This window comes from Rhinolophus ferrumequinum, chromosome 7 (assembly GCF_004115265.2).
Source record: "Rhinolophus ferrumequinum isolate MPI-CBG mRhiFer1 chromosome 7, mRhiFer1_v1.p, whole genome shotgun sequence".
Taxonomy (NCBI): Eukaryota; Metazoa; Chordata; class Mammalia; order Chiroptera; family Rhinolophidae; genus Rhinolophus; species Rhinolophus ferrumequinum.
The window spans coordinates 42304175-42318082 of NC_046290.1; the positions used below are offsets into that span (position 1 = coordinate 42304175).

The window sequence follows — 13908 nt, forward strand, 5'->3', positions numbered from 1 at the left end:
CTAACTTTACACCTCAAGGAACTAGAAAAAGAATTAAAAAACTAAGCCTAAAATTAGCAGATCTAAATAGAGATCAGAGCAGAAATAAATGAAATGGAGACCAGAAAAACAATGGGAAAGATCAATAAAGCCATGGCCTGGTTTTTTTCAAAAAGCAACAAAATTGACAAACCTGTAGCTCCACTAAGAAAAAAAGGGAGAAGACACATAAATATCAGAAATGAAAGAGGAGACATTACAACTGATAATAAATTAAATACAAAGGATCATAAAAGATAATGAACAACCATATGCCTACAAATTGGATAACCTAGAAGAAATAAATTTCTAGAAACATACAATCTAGTAAGACTGAATCATAAAGAAATAGAAAATCTGAACAGACCTATAACTAGTAAGAAGATTGAATCAGTAATCCAAAAACCTCCCAATACATAAATACAGATGGTTTCACTGGAGAATTCCACCAAACACTTAAAGAGGAATCAACACCAATCCTCAGTCACTTACCAAAAAACTGGACAGGAGGGAACACTCTCAAACTTATTTTATGAGGTCAGAATTATTCCTGGTGCCAAAGCCAGACAAGGACACTACAAGGAAAGAGAATTACAGGCCAATATCCCTGATGAACATAGATGCAAAGTTCTCAACAAAATATTGGTAAGCTGAATTCAAGAGCACATGGGATCCTACACCATGATCAAGTGGGATTTATCTTTGGAATGCAAGGATGGTTCAAAAAATGATACACTACATTAACAGAATGAAAAGATATATGATCATCTTGATAGATGTAGAAAAGTCACTTGACAAAATGCAATATCTTTTCATTATAAAAGCACTCAACAAATTGGGTATAGAAGGAACATAACATAATAAAAGGCATATGTGACAAATCCACACCTAGCATCGTACTTATCAAGTACGATGTTAGAAACAAGACATGGGTGCCCACTCTTACCACTGCTATTCAACTTAGGACTGAAGTCCTAGCCAGAGAAATCGGGAAAGAAAAAGAAATAAAAGGTATCCACATCAGAAAGGAAGAAGTTAAATTATGTTTATAGGTGATATGATCTTGTACATAGAAAATCCTAAAGACTCTACCAAAAACCTGTTAGAACTAATTAACGAATTCAGTGCAGTTCTGGTATACAAAGTCAGCATACAGAAATCAGTTGTATTTCTGCTCACTAACAATAAAACATCTTTTAAAAAAATGAAGAGACCAATCTTATTCACAATAGCATCAAAAACAATAAACTACTTATGGATAATTTAAACTAAAAAGATGAAAGATCTATGCATTGAAAACTACAAGAATTTGGTGAAAGAAACTGAATACACACAAAGAATGGAGAGCTAGGTATCTTGTGTTCATGTACCAGAAAAATCAATATTGTTTAAATGTCCATACTACCCAAAGCTATCTATAAATTCAATGTAATCCCTATCAAAATTCTAATGACTTTTTTTTTCACAGAAATAGGATGAAAAATCCTAAAATTTGTATGGAACCACAAAGACTGCAAATAGCCAAAGCAATCATGAAAAAGAAGAACAAAACTAAAGGCATCCCACTTCCTGATTTCGAACTATAGTCATGAACTGCATAACAATGTTTTTGTCAATGCTAGACCATATATGTGATGGTGGCCCCATGTGATTATAATGGAGCTAAAAAATTCCTATCACTTAGTGTAGCTGTTCTAACATAGTGCAACACATTATTTACAAGTTGGTGGTGATGCTGGTATAAACAAACCTACCACACTGCCAGTCATATAACGGTACCGTACATACAATTATGTACAGTACATAATACTTGATAATGATAATAAATGACTATGCTACTGGTTTTGTATTTACTATACTTTTTATTTTTATTTTGGAGTGTAATCTTTCTACTTATAAAAAAAGTTTGCTGTCAAACAGGATACTGTTACAGCAGCAACCTCATACATCTCATGTTTATCACATCTCTTGATTGTATCATTTTCTCTTGTGCTTGATTTAATTCCATGTTGTTTTATGAATTTACTGTGGTCTAAGTGTACAGTGTTTGCAAAGTCTACAGCAGGGTCCAGTCGTGTCCTCGGCTATCCCCTTCACTCACCACTCATTAACTCACCCAGAGCAACCTCCAGTCCTGCAGCTCCATTCATGGTAAGTGCCCCATACAGGTGGACCACTTTTATCTTTTATACTGTATTTTTAACTGTATCTTTTCTATATTTAGATATACTTAGACACAAGAATACTTACTATACTAATGACATTTCTCAGAATGTATCCCTGTCATTAAGCAGCGCATGACTCTATACTACAAAGCTATTGTAATAAAAACAATATAATGCTGGTGTAAAAATAGACACATAGACCAATGAAACAGAATCAAGCACCCAGAAACAAACCCTTGCATATACAGTCAACTCATATGTGACAAGGGAGCCAAGGATACTCAGTAGGGAAAGAGTATTCTTTTCAATAAATCATGTTGGAAAAACTGGTAACCACACGCAGAAGAATAACAGTAGATCACTATCTTATGTCACTCACAAAAATTAACTCAAAATGGATTAAAGACTTAAACATAAGACTTGAAATCATAAAATTCCTAGAAGAAAGCATAGGGAGAAAAACTCCTTGACAAGAATCTTGAGAGTAATCTTTGGATATGATACCTAAGCACAAGCAATAGAATTAAAAATAACCAAGTAGGACTACATCAAACTAAAAAGTTTTTGTACAGAAAAAAAAAAAAAAAAAAAAAAAGCGGTCAACAAAATGAAATGGCAACCTGCAGAATGAGAGAAAATATTTGTAAATCCTATATCTGATAAGGGGTCAATATCCAAAACATATAAGAAATTCATATAACTCAATAGCAAAAAACCAAAACCAACCCAACAAAAAAGGTCTGATTTTAAATCAGACAGAGGAACTGAATAGATACCTCTCCAAAGAAGACATACAAATCACCAACATGAAAATGTACATGAAAAGGTACTCGATAGTAGTAATCATCAGGAAAATGCAAAGAAAAACCACAATGAAATATCACCTCACACCTGTTAGAATGGCTTTCCTCGAAAAGACAAGAGATAACTTGTATTGACAAGGATGTAGAGAAAAGGGAACCCTTGTGCAGTGTTGGTAGGAATGTAAACTGGCACTGCCTCTATGGAAAATAGTATGGAGCTTCCTCAAAAAATTAAAAATAGAACTACCATATGACCCAGAAATCTCAGTTCTGGGTATGTACCCAAAGGAAATGAAATCAGGATCTTAAAAAGATATCTGCACTCTCATGTTCATTGCAGCATTATTCACCATGGCCAAGATATGGAAACAAACTAAGTGTCTGTTAATGGATAAATAGATAGAGATGATAGAGAGAGAGATATATATATAAAATTGAGTCTTATTTAACCACGAGATGGAAGAAAATCCTGCCATTTGTGACAGTATGGTTGGATGTTGAGAGTATTGTGCTAAATGAAATAAGTCAGACAGAGAAAGACAAATATTGTATGATATCACTTATAAGTGGAATCTAAAAAAGCCAAACACTTAGAAACAGAAAGTAAATGGTGAAGAGGTGGGGTAAATGGGGAAATGTTGGTGAAAGTGTACAGACTTCCAGTTATGACAAATAAGTTGTGGGGATCTAATATATAACATGGTGATCAGTGTTAATAATACTGTATGTATTATATACCTGAAGGTTGCCAAGCCTTTTTTTAATGCTCAGTTCAAATGTCCTTTTGATATAATACAAAAAAGTAATCACTGAAAAACATTACACTCATCAGAAAAGAGCACAGCTTAAGTTAAACTAGCTGTATGCCGTAACTGTTGCAAAGTTTGACAAAAATGAAGACTTAGAACATAGTTATTTAAAAAAAAAAAAGAAAGAAAGGAAACCCTACCATGTAAAAAGAGTACATTTTTCAATGTTCTCACCACAAAAAGAAATGGTAATTATGTGATGTGATAGAGGTGTTAGCTAACGCTATGGTGGTCATTTTGGAATACAGAAGTGTATCAATCAACACCTTGAATTCCTTTAATTCACCCAATCTTTTATGTCAATGAACATAAATAAATATCTCAATAAAGCTGGCAAAAAAATTGAAAGCAGGCATTGCATATGATTGAAAACCAAATATGATATTTAAGATAGATAGTTCTTTTGAAAAAGATTGCAATATTTTTATAAATATGCTTTTGAATTCACTATGCAAGAAAGAGAATTATTTTACATACTAAATTTTTTCTTTTAATTTTCCCAATATTCTTTATATTTTCAGTTTGTCTGTGAGTTCATCAACATATCCATTTTGGAATTCAACTTGATCACCTTGAATGTTTGCACAAACACCCTCTGTGACACATAAGGTGACATTTGGTTTATTATGGTCTAATTATAAGCCTGAAGGGCTCTGCCATATGTCATTGGAAAGTTGTTTTTCCGTAGAGTTCCATTAGATCCCAGGTCCTATCTGAATTGTTTGTGGTCAAGATGTTCCTGAGGCAGTTTCTAAACTAAAAGAAAATGTAATTTAGCTTGTTTTGTGCTTCATCAGATTCTAGAATAAAGTTAAATGCTAAACATTTTATGAAGTCTCAGGTTGGACACTGGTGGGTTAAATCAGAATGTGGCCCTATTCCATCTCTGATACAGTGGTCAGCATGTGTGCAGGACAGCCGTAACCTTCACAGGCATCTAGACTATTGTCATTTTTAACTTGTCAATTTAATAATCCAATAATGAGATGACAGTGACTACAACTTCCTTGTGTGGCATTTGGTAAAATATTTTCTGAGCTTTCCTTACTTTTGTTCACTTTGGAAGGTGATTTTTCAAATATAATAAATTTCTCCTTCCCAGAGATTTCCCCGCTTTGCTTTCTACCACCCCCTTGATCTACAACCAATGGATTTCATGTAACCTTCCTCCTTTGATTCTTTTAAAACAAATTTACTGAACTAATAAATAGTGAGTCCTTTAAGATCAGAGAGTTATCTTATTCATTTTTGTTTTTTGCTGGCACCAAACATAGTATCTGTCTTATATGAAAGGATGAATTAATACTGTTAAATTGAATTGTGTCTTTAAGAAAGGATTGTCTCCTTAAAAGTATTTTATTGTCTAGGCCAGCACTGTCCAATAGGACTTACCGAAATGATGGATATGCTTTATATCTGTGCTCTGCAATATGGTAGCCAATAGCTACATTTCTTCCACTCCATAAATTAAACTTGCCATTATTGTCTACTTTCCTTTCTGTTTAAGCTAAGTAAAATAATTTTTTAGTAATTAAAAAAAAAGTTAGGCCAGTGTTGAGGTTCCAGAGCTAGCCTGCTAGAGATATCATTCTGGATACTGAAAGAGGGTGATGTGCTTTAGCACAGGAAAAGACTAAGAGTGTCTCCTTCATTTCTGCATGAGTTCTGTTTTGAAACACACTACACACATGCACACATACTCGTATACACATACACTATTGCACTCATGCATGCACAGTTCTCACTCCTTCTCTGATTCTTTTTATTATAACCTATTAACCTTTCTTCCAGTGCTTTCCTGTCTTTGGACTATAATCAGCCTCTTCCTTCAAAGATAGGGCCACTTACACATCCTTCCTAACCTGAAATTACTTTTAAATTATTCTCTATCAAAATTCCCTTTAAAATTCCATAGATTCTTTGCAGATCTCACTTGTTCAAAAAGCAAAACAAGAAGACTAAACAAAGGCATCAAAACCTTTTCTTGTTAGTCCAGACTCACCTGCATACTTTCACAGCTCAAGCATTCCCTTCCTGTCTCTGTACTTCACAGGAGTGCTCTCTTCAAAGTTACCTCATGGTTCTAAATCCGATAATTGCATACATTTTAAATGCATATCTTTTTCCTTTTTTGCTGTTAATTTATTTACTGAAGTTAATCTTCTTATGTTTGGTTTCTGGTTTATCTTATGGGCCTGAGCCTACTTGTGAGAAGCCCCTCTCTTTCTGCACTGAAATTTTTGTCACTGCTTGTCTTATTGTTTTAGAAGATGTTGGTTCAGTCAGTAGGTAGATGAAACCAAGAGGACTAGTAGAGAAGAAATATATGCAAATTGGGGCCATGAAAGTGATTACAGAGGTTGCTGTTCTAAAATTTATTTCAGAGGAGCAGGGTTGAGCAGTCTGCAATTGGCCAGAGTGGCAGGGCTAGGTTAGGCCCAGGGTTGGGAACTCTTGCTGGGAGATTCAGAGAGGCATCAATGGAAGTAAAGCTACATGAATCAGTTTAGAGAAGCAAATCAGTTTAGAGACAGTTTAGAGAGCGGCTTTTGCTTCTCTAAACTGATTCATGTAGCTTTTTGTCTCAGTAAGTCACATTATGTCTATCAATGGACACATTTTATCCCCGATTTTGGCATCTTTGCAGAATTTGACACCCTCCTCATTCTTTCCTCCCGACCGACTCTTCACTTTTTCCTTAAAACTTTTCTTGCCTAATTTTTTGTGACTATCCTTCCTCCTGTTTTCCCTCCTGGCTTGGTTTTGTTTTTGGCTGTTTATTGTATTTGTCTCTTTAATGTTGCTCACTGTATTTCTCCTACTGCATGTGTGGCTAGAATAACTATGTCTATTCTCAAGCTTAAATCACATACTATTATCTTAGTGCTAGACAATTTCCCTACATTTTTATTTCAGGAACTTGTCTGTAATAAATCCCAGTATTTTCTGCTCCTTCCTCAGAAAGCTGCTCTTTCTTTTCATGTTTGGTCCTAAATTATGGCACAATCCTCCAGGCCAGAAACATAAATTCCTCCTTCTGCTTTACCATCAACAGAAGATTACTAAATTTACTATGTATTGCTTTTAGAACTGTGGACGGAAAAGGGGCTACATGTTAAACCTGAAACGCTCAGGAGACTGAAAATAACTACATAGGATGTTGTGAACATAAAAATTCCTAACTAAGGTGGGCCTTGGCGGGAAGTCATATCCTTGGCCTGTAGCTTCCTTGACAAAGGTCAATCTTTACCTTAAGTGAGCCTATCTGTTGTCTTTTTGCTTCTAAGATAACATACCCTTGGAATGTAAGAGTAATCCCTTTCCAGACCCCCCAGGGGACACAACCCACCACACTAGAGCAGAAAACTACAAAATCCCTCATTATTATCTTGTTCCCCCAATACTATCTCTTGTCCTATTAACTATCCTGTACCCGCCAATGTAAAAACCCCACTCCATTTTGCTTTTTATCCAGTCCCAGAGATTCTCCTCCCCGCCCACCCTGCTTTGCTTTCTCCCACCCCCTTAATCTACAACCAGTGGATTTCATGTAACCTTCCTCCTTTGATTCTAATGTATAAAATAAGTTGCAAAACAGCCATTTTCCGGAGCATTTTTTCAATCCCTTGAGACTTTGCTTCCTGGTAATTGTCATCAGCTTGGCTCAAATAAACTCTTACAAGCTTTCACTTAGGCTGGATGTTTTTTTACAGAAGCTTCTAAACCAGCGATTCTCAAAGTGGGGTTCTCAAATCACCACAGCAGCATCACCTGGGAACTTGGTAGAAATTAAAATTTCCAGGCCCCACTCTGGACCTAGTAAATCAGAAACTCTGGGGATAGAGCCAGCAATCTGTTTTTAATATGTCCTCTACGTGATTTTGATGCACACTGAAGTCTAAGGACCAGTATTCTAAGTTAACCTGAGGGATCCATGGTAGGGCTTCAGGAGGACCGAAAAGCACCTATAATAACGATACAGGATTCTGGTGTCTGGTACCCAGAGATCGTGGTCTCACATACCTGAAGAATGAGAACGCAGACTCCGAAGGAGAGGTAGAGGAGCAAAGATTTTTAGTAAAGCGAAAGTACAGCTCCCTTACGAGAGGGGGTCCCCGAACCTGGGATGCCCACTGGCTAAGGCAAAAGGCTATTTTTATACTTTCTCTTGCATGCTTGGGGGAGTTGGTGGCCTTCTAATGGATTTTGTCTCAGATTCCCTTTGTTGTACAGCCTAAGGGGATTTACGAGATAACCCATTACCCCCTAGAGTGCAATTACATTTCTGCCCTGGAGTGAATGAATCATTTCAGATCCTGGAGTTCCAAGATAAGGCTGCCTTTGTTTATTCTATCAGGGACTTCTCTGTTTACCTAACAACATGCTAGCTAACCTGTCTCAATTATGTCTAAAACTGAATGTGTGTATATATATATATATATATATTTTTTTTTTTTAATTGATTTTTTTCACTAAATATTCTTTTTTTTTTTTTTTTTTTTAACTTTTATTTATTTGTGTTTTTCCAGGACCCATCAGGTCCAAGTCAAGTAGTTTCAATCCAGTGGAGGGCGCAGCTCACAGTGGCCCATGTCGGGATCAAACCAGCAACCTTATTGTTGAGCACTGCACTCTAACCAACTGAGCTAACAGGCCGCCCCCCCCCCATATATATATATATTTTTTTTTTTTTTTTTTTTTTTTTTTTTTTTTTTTTTTTTTTTTTTTTTTAAGATTTTTATTGGGGAAGGGGAACAGGACTTTATTGGGGAACAGTGTGTACTTCCAGGCCTGTTTCCAAGTTGTTGTCCTTCCAATCTTAGTTGTGGAGGGTGCCGTTCAGCTTCAAGTTGTTGTCCTTTCAGTCTTAGTCATGTCGGGCGCAGCTCAGCTCCAGGTCCAGTTGCTGTTGCGAGCTGCAGGGGGCACAGCCCATCATCCCTTGCAGGAGTCGAGGAATCGAACTGGCAACCTTGTGGTTGAGAGCCCGTGCTCCAACCAACTGAGCCATCCGGGAGGCAGCTCAGCTCAAGGTGCCGTGTTCAATCTTAGTTGCAGGGGGCGGAGCCCACCATCCCTTGCGGGACTCGAGGAATCGAACTGGCAACCTTGTGGTTGAGAGCCCACTGGCCCATGTGGGAATCCAACCGGCAGCCTTCGGAGTTAGGAGCATGGAGCTCTAACTGCCTGAGCCACCGGGCCGGCCCCCATATATATATTTTTTGAGGCGAGAGCTTTTATTCCTTTTATTTTTAAATGGGTTCAAGGAATCCCACATTTGGGACTGTTCCTTGTTTTCCGTTACTACCACCACCTACCCTTCGAACCACTTGTTCATTGAGTTGCAGAGATCTTCCCAATGTTCCCATATTTTGTTTAATGTCAAAAATACATTTGTTAACATCACTGGTATTTTTAGCAGAAAAGTCTTTAAGTACTGGAAAACTGTCAAAATGATGGATATGTTTTACAAAATTTGGATTTTTGCAGGAAAAACTCATTTATACAAATGATTTTTTGGCAGACAACCATTTTACTTGGGCACGTAGCAGAAGTACTTACCATTACTTCACACATATTAAAATGACATGTATGCTAGGGTGAAGACTTAATAAAATTAATTTTTACTCCTTTGTCAAGGTCATTCTTAAATTAAACTAATTTATTTAAAAAAATCTTAAATTCTGTATGCTGTGAGTGCAAGGAGGTGAAGAATACAAAGTCCTGTTAGGTATTAGTGCAGTTTGGTGCCACTACCTTGATTCTTGCTAGGGTGCCAGCAGTTTAATTGACTATTACTTTTATGCCGTCAGTACAAACGTTAACAAAGTGAAAAAGGTAAACTGAGTCTTAGTTTTATTATAAAAATTGTTTGGCCTTGCGGACCCACTGAAACTTGCCTCTAGGACCCTCAGAATTCTGCAGATGGCATTCGGGGAACAGCTGCCCTAGTTTCACACACTACTGTTACTTGTCTCTCTCTGGGTTGCAAGTTCTATGTGGACTGTCTGTAACTTTCTTTCATGTGCCCTTGTATAACAGCGTCTGGTGTATAAAACACTGAATAAATAGTAATACCTGCGGAATGAGCGAATAACTGACAAGTTATAAACAATGATCACATAGTCTTCATCTTACTACCTATATCTTTATTAACTCACATTTTGTAAAATTTTCCAAGTTTTTTCACAACTGTGACGCTGGCCAATTTCTTAATGCTTTGGGGCGGGGCAGCTGCCTGTATGTAATAATGACGCGTTATAGTTTAGTTAACTGTATCTGTGATGCCCAAGAGTCATTCCTCCTTCGAAGCTCCGCACCAGCAGCAGGTCAGGCCTTTCCGTTCCCCAGTCCTACTTAAAGATCAAAAAGAGCTGAGTTTCCCACGTTTACTGGAGTACAAGAATTCGACCAAGTTGTAGCGGGGTGCAAAAAAAGGTAAAATCCTTAGAGAGGAGAAGAGGAAAGAGCAAGAACTACAGCTTCAGGGACCAGGGACCTCGCCCCCACCGCCCCATCGCAATCTCGCGAGATCCGCCGGGTTGCCGGAGCGACGCTTCCGGCTGGCGCGCGCAGCCCTGGGAGCAGGAGAGTTGGGAAATGGGCGGCTAGACCTGCCCGTCGCCTTGAATTCGCCTGCGGGAGCGCGCTCGCGGCCGCGCGTGCTCCGCTTTCCCGGCTCCGTCGCTGACGCGTCGTAGACGTTGGGGAGTGGGAGGGAGCGGCAGAGGGGTCGGGATGAACAGCGGCGGCGGCTTCGGTTTGGGCTTAGGCTTCAGCCTCACCCCTACGGCGGTGATTCAGGTGACGAATCTGTCGTCGGCGGTGACCAGCGAGCAGATGCGGACGCTTTTTTCCTTCCTAGGAGAAATCGAGGAGCTGCGGCTCTATCCCCCAGAGTGAGTGCTCGAGCTCGGTTGGGGGAGGGGCGCGGGCGCCATAGAGATCTGGGGAACCGAGGCGCGGGGGAGAGCGTGGACGGGGGCGCGCGGTGCTCGCCACGTGACCGCCGGGGCTTACCTTGGTGCCCACGTTTGATTTGGGCACCGAAACCCGGAGCCCCTCGGGCGTGCTCTCCTTGTTAGTCGGACTTTAGGGGTTATACCTCTGCACTGAGACCTTACAAAGGTTGCCTTTTTCGTGCCTCCCCGACTTGTCGCCGCCAAGTTCTCGAATTCAATGCCTCCCTCTACGATTTTTTCCCGAACTTAAGATGGCCGCAGGTGGGCCCTGAATAGTCCTGGCAAACGCCTGCTGTGCAATGTGAAAATCGCGGAGACCGCCTGAGAAACTGTCCGGTTCTGAGGGCCTAGTGTCAGGCCGTTGTTGCTGAGGAGAAAGCCTGGAACTAGCGCTGTATTTGTTCCCAGGGCGGTGTTCACAAGTGTAGCATCATTTTGGTTAATTTAACCGAGCCCATCCGTGGTATTAAAAGATCATGTCTATTTACCCTTTTGGCAACAGATAAAAATTTCCTCCTGGAAGGTCACACTGTCCTAAACCTTCCAGAAAAAATATTAGTTGGTGCAGGATTATCTGCTGCATACTTTTAAAACTCTGGATTTCGACTGGCATTCACAGGTCGCGGACACTTCCCAAGTTGTGTATTTTGAAGTTAAGATTTCCCTTGTACGGTACTATCTACCCACAGAATTTGTAGGGGGTTTGCGGGTTGTTCATATTCTTACAAGCATAAACTTTTTTTAAAAACAGAGTTTAAAATCTTAAAATCCTGAGTATTTTGTTTACTGTGTCAAAATCCTTTGAAAGAAGGAGAGTAATTGGTTGCCCAAGATTTTTTTTTGTTTTAAAAATTTGTATTTGACTTTTTGGTTTATTTCATAGTCATACATGTAGGTGTACTTTTTAATTTTCTGTCTGAGTATATCTCATTGCTATTGCCTAGATATTGATAAAAGTTGGTATTTGGATTTAAAAAGTTTACTGTTCAAGTGTTTCTCCTCTACTGGATTTTTAAATTTTTACTGTTTAAGTTTTTCTCCTCTACTTTTTGTTTTGAAGTAATTCATGCACACAGAAAAGTTGAATGAATACCCATATTCCCTTCAGCTGGGTTCATCGTTTGCCACAGTTGATTTCTTTCTTTCTCTGTCCCCCCTCCATCTTTACACGCGCACACTATTTCTCCTTCCCATCCTTTTGAAAGTATGTAGTTGCAGACACTGACTATTCTTCCTTCAACACTTAGGTATACGAACAAATAAATTCTCCTACAATACCACAAGAAATTTAATGTTGATAAAAAAAATACATAATGTAATGTATATTTAAATTTTGCCAAATAGTCTAACAATGGCTTTTTTTCCTTTTCTCGGTCTAGAATATAATCAGAGACCACCCATTGCATTTAGTTATCCCCTGACTCTAGCACAGCCCCCCTATCACCTTTTAAAAAGTCTGTTATGACATTGATACTTTGTCTTGTAGTTTGTTTTGTAGAATGACTCATAATCTGGTTTTATATAGATTGTTTCTACATGGTTAGATTCAGGTAGTACATTTTTGTCTACTACACAAGTGCATGCACATAAATCACTGTTGGCTAGCTGTGGCATATAAGCTTTGAGTATCTTTTCTTTTGAAAATGCTTTCAGCTATCTTTTCATTTAAATGCTCAACATTTTTTTCTTTTTTTTAAATAGTTGCATCTTTTTGTTTTGTTTTGTTTTGTTTTTTAAGATTTTATTGGGGAAAGGGAACAGGACTTTATTGGGGAGCAGTGTGTACTTCCAGGACTTTTTTCCTAGTCAAGTTGTTGTCCTTTCAGTGTTAGTTGTGGAGGGTGCAGCTCAGCTCCAGGTCCAGTTGCCGTTGCTATTTGCAGGGGGTGCTGCCCACCATTCCTTGCGGGACTCGAGGAATTGAACTGGCAACCTTGTGGTTGAGAGCCCACTGGCCCTTGGGGGAATCGAAGCGGCAGCCTTCGGAGTTAGGAGCATGGATCTCCAACTGCTTGAGCCACCGGGCCGGCCCCATCTTTTTTTTTTTTTTTTTAACTTTTATTTATCTTAAGTGCGTTTTTCCAGGATCCATCAGCTCCAAGTCAAGTAGTTGTTTCAATCTAGTTGTGGAGGATGCAGCTCACAGTGGCCCATGTGGGGATTGAACCAGCAACCTTGTTAACAGCACCGCGCTCTAACCAACTGAGTTAACCGGCTGCCCAGAACATTTTCTTTTTTTTAATTTTTAAAATTTTTTATTTTAAAACAGAGCCATTCTGCTGCCCCTCCAGAAGCTCAGCTGCATGTGGTTGTCTTTAATCTAGTTGTGGAGGGTGCAGCTCACTGGCCCATGTGGGAATCGAACCTGCAACCCTGTTGTTCAGAGCCTGCGCTCTAACCAACTGAGCCATGCGGTCGACCCTTTCCCCCACCCCCACCCCAACATTTCTTAATAATTGAGAAATGCTTGGAGGAGTTCTGTATCCTGCAAGAATTGGAATCAAGCAGTAAAATGTTTCGTCCATGAACCTTGTAAACTAACCTTGCTTTCAAGTTGGTTGTAACGTGTCTTACAGGCAGAAGAACTATATCACAGAATATTCTTCATTGCCAACATAAAGACCACTTCTGCAGTTGAAACCTGGGCTTGGGTGGCAATATGCTGCCGATTATTATGACACTTAGTAATGGGCTGTTTTTTGAAATCAAATGTTAATTTCAGTTTAAAATCAAAGAGAATAAAAAGCTCTTACACATAGTGCATTAATATGTAGTGAATGTGTCACAAACTGTAATATGTTTTGCAAAATTGCAACATAAATATAACACATAATGGGCCAGACAAAATCCTTAACCGGTTTTTCTTTCCACAAGTTCAGACCCTTATTCCTGTTTTTCAAAGATACTGACATGCTTTACTAACCGCATGTTTCCTGCTCTGTAATGAAGCTGTCATAACGCAGTCCTTATAATAAGGATGTATTTGAAAATTTGGTCCGAAATGGATAAAAATACCACACCGTGTTTCCCCGGAAATAAGACCTAGCTGGACAATGAGCTCTAAAGCGTCTTTTGGAGCAAAAATTAATATAAGACCAGGTTGGCATGGTCTTATGTAATGTAATGTAAGACCGGGTCTTATACTAATTTT

The 13908-nt window shown here is 38.8% G+C and overlaps 1 protein-coding gene across 3 annotated transcripts in view; it reads left to right on the top strand.

The window, feature by feature from the left end:
* Window positions 1–9988: 9988 nt before the first annotated feature.
* Window positions 9989–13908, top strand: part of SREK1 (splicing regulatory glutamic acid and lysine rich protein 1) — a 43051-nt gene continuing 39131 nt past the window's right edge. Inside the window, exon 1 of one of the 3 annotated variants that reach the window (XM_033110223.1) lies at window positions 9989–10694. In XM_033110223.1, the coding sequence (XP_032966114.1) occupies window positions 10534–10694 (161 nt within the window). In that variant the 5' untranslated portion in view covers window positions 9989–10533. The remainder of the gene's footprint in view (window positions 10695–13908) is intronic. The other 2 variants (XM_033110222.1, XM_033110225.1) reach the window with 2 other exon arrangements.